Source organism: Montipora capricornis, chromosome 3 (assembly GCF_036669925.1).
Source record: "Montipora capricornis isolate CH-2021 chromosome 3, ASM3666992v2, whole genome shotgun sequence".
Lineage (NCBI taxonomy): Eukaryota > Metazoa > Cnidaria > Anthozoa > Scleractinia > Acroporidae > Montipora > Montipora capricornis.
The window spans coordinates 20,471,826-20,474,325 of NC_090885.1; the positions used below are offsets into that span (position 1 = coordinate 20,471,826).

General features: G+C 41.5%; 1 protein-coding gene across 1 annotated transcript in view; it reads right to left on the reverse strand.

Moving 5' to 3' along the window:
• LOC138039941 (ice-structuring glycoprotein-like) overlaps positions 1-2,500 on the reverse strand; it is a 14,718-nt gene that overhangs the window by 963 nt on the left and 11,255 nt on the right. The window contains exons 7-9 of the mRNA XM_068885765.1: positions 1,672-1,730; positions 709-854; positions 1-573 (exon numbers count right to left, since the gene is read on the reverse strand). The exon at positions 1-573 is cut by the window's left edge and continues 963 nt beyond it. Coding sequence (XP_068741866.1) covers positions 95-573; positions 709-854; positions 1,672-1,730 — 684 coding nt within the window. The 3' untranslated portion in view covers positions 1-94. The remainder of the gene's footprint in view (positions 574-708; positions 855-1,671; positions 1,731-2,500) is intronic.

The following is a 2,500-nucleotide window of genomic DNA, read 5'->3' on the forward strand; positions in this document are numbered from 1 at the left end:
GATTGATCAGTATTTTGTTCAGAATTTAGCCCACTGAACATTCAACTGAAAAATCCGAGGTATTGCAATGACTTCTCAGTTATAAAGAAAAATGTCAGTGCGCTCCATGACGAATGCGTTTACTTCTGAAGACAAGTCTGTTTGTCAACTTAACTTTTGTTGGTCTCTTAACCTCGCTTTTTTTGCCCGTATTTGGCGGTGGCACGCCTCCCGTACAACATTTCTTGGCACAGTACGAGGGGCAGTATTGAGGTGATTGCTGTAAGCATTGCAACGCACAAGGAGCTGGGGCCGGAAGAGGCGCAGAGACAGGATTCGGCGCAGGCGCTGGCGCTGGCTGAGGAAGCGGTAAAAACAAAGGAGGAGCCGGCGGCAAGTAAATAGGTGGATAAGTGTATGCTACTTCCGGTACAGTTGGAGATACAGTTGCCTTCTGTTTAGAGAGCTTTTTGCTTGTGGGAGGAGTAGGACATGGAACTGCAGTTGCGCATACTAACTTGCAAGCCGGAGTATGACACGCACTTGGACACGAAGCCGGATTACAGCCAGAGAATCCAGGCGGTATTGTAACCCCTGGAAAAAGGAAAAGCTTGTATAAAATCCGTGTTCAACAGACAAGATATACATATCTTTTCGTAGATGGCGTTTCATCTTCAGACCAAGAAACCTTGCATGGTTAGAGCTAAAATTAAGGTCACTAGAATCTACCTGTTGCATTATACAGCCTTTTTGGTTGCTTGTCCACTGGGATACCGCTAATGAATCCGGTTTTGAGAAGGTTTATCAGAAGTTGCACCGGATTGGGTATCGTGCCGAGAAACTTCAGATAGAAATCTACCAAGAGGCTCCCTGGGCTGAACGGATGAAAGCAAAGAAATTTGTCAGTACAACTGTATCATTACTGATATGACACATTCATTAGTGCCATTAGATGATGTTTCATTTCCTAGCAGATAGGCAGTACAATTTTGTCACCTTGACCTATAGTGTTATGGCCCAGCTCTCTTGATTCTTCTGACGACTGGAGAACTAACTGGTCTGAGGTTTAAAGTTCGACTTCCAGGCCCGGTTGTTCGAAATCCGATTAACTTAATCCAGGATTAGCGTAAACGTTTGTTTCATGTTTTCAACTTTTTGGTGAAAGTTTCTTTTGATTATTTTTGTTGTTTAAGATTGGCTTCTTCTAATGTAAATTTTTGCGGAATATCAGCGTTGAACAGCATTTGGGAGTAGAGAAATGAACTCCTTAGTTAATTTTAATCTGGGATTGGCGTTGATCGTCTTTTGAACAAGCTAGCCCTGGATTGGGTACACTTGAATATTTTTTCGAAGTTCGCCTGCATGTGATGGCTGATGGATTCATCATTCCCCCCCCCCCCCCTTTTTTTTTCGGTATTTTAAAAGTGGGTTGGAATTCAACTTTCGAGTCCATAGGACTCCTTGTAAATCATCATTTTTTGCACTTTCTTGAAGTGTGACTCGGTCAAAATTCAGGCAGGCGTTTCTTAACTGAAATGTTATGTAAGCCCAAGTTTTATCATCCTCCTTTGCGAAGACTAAAATGTCTTACAACAATTTGTGAACCGCATGAAAAAAACCAGCACTTTTTTTCCCAGATATTGTGGCATATTGCGGAGGCGGGGTCACTTACCGTGGTATTTTTCCACTTACCTGAAACTCTGAACTCGACATTCTGTTATAGCTTTTCCTGCGTTAATAGCTGACTTTACCTGATTCAAAGTTTAGATATGTCAATGGAAAGTTTCTCTTAACAGATACAGGGTTAATTGAAATCCCACTACAAGGTGTGTCAACTTCTCGAAGCCGTCATCGTTTTTTATTAAGCCCACTGTTGGCTTTATTTATACAAGAGGACGACTTTTAAAGACACCTAGTATAGGACGTCGAGTAAACATATACTGACTAGAAAACGTTACATGCCTGACACTTGTATAAGACATCTGGTATAAAACGTCGGACGAATTAAACGTCTGAAGTTTCGTGTGTCGGATCGTCGTACTTGATACTCGGGTCAGTCGTCGCGGGGTAAATACGGGATACACTCATCGACGCACTTAACAACCAGGGCCCGGTTGTTCGAAAGCCGATTAACTTAATCCAGGATTAGTGTAAACTTTTGTTTCAAGTTTTCAACATTTTGGTGAAAGTTTCTTTTGCTTATTTTTGTTTTTCAAGATTGACCTCCTCTAATGTAAAATTTTGCCGAATATCAGCGTTAAAAAGCATTTGTGAGTAGAGAAATAAACTCCTTGATTAATTCTTAATCTGGGATTAGCGTTAATCGGCTTTTGAACAACCAGTCCCAGGGGGCGTTTCTCGAAAGTCCCGAAACTTTTCGGGCGCGTCTCGGGTGACATAAAACGCTTTGTGTCTTCAAAAGGAAAACGCTTCTAGTCCTGAAACTTTGCAATCGTTTTGTTTTCACTGGTCTTTAAAACATGTTTAAAGATCAATTTTTTGGAAGCAGCAGATCATAGTT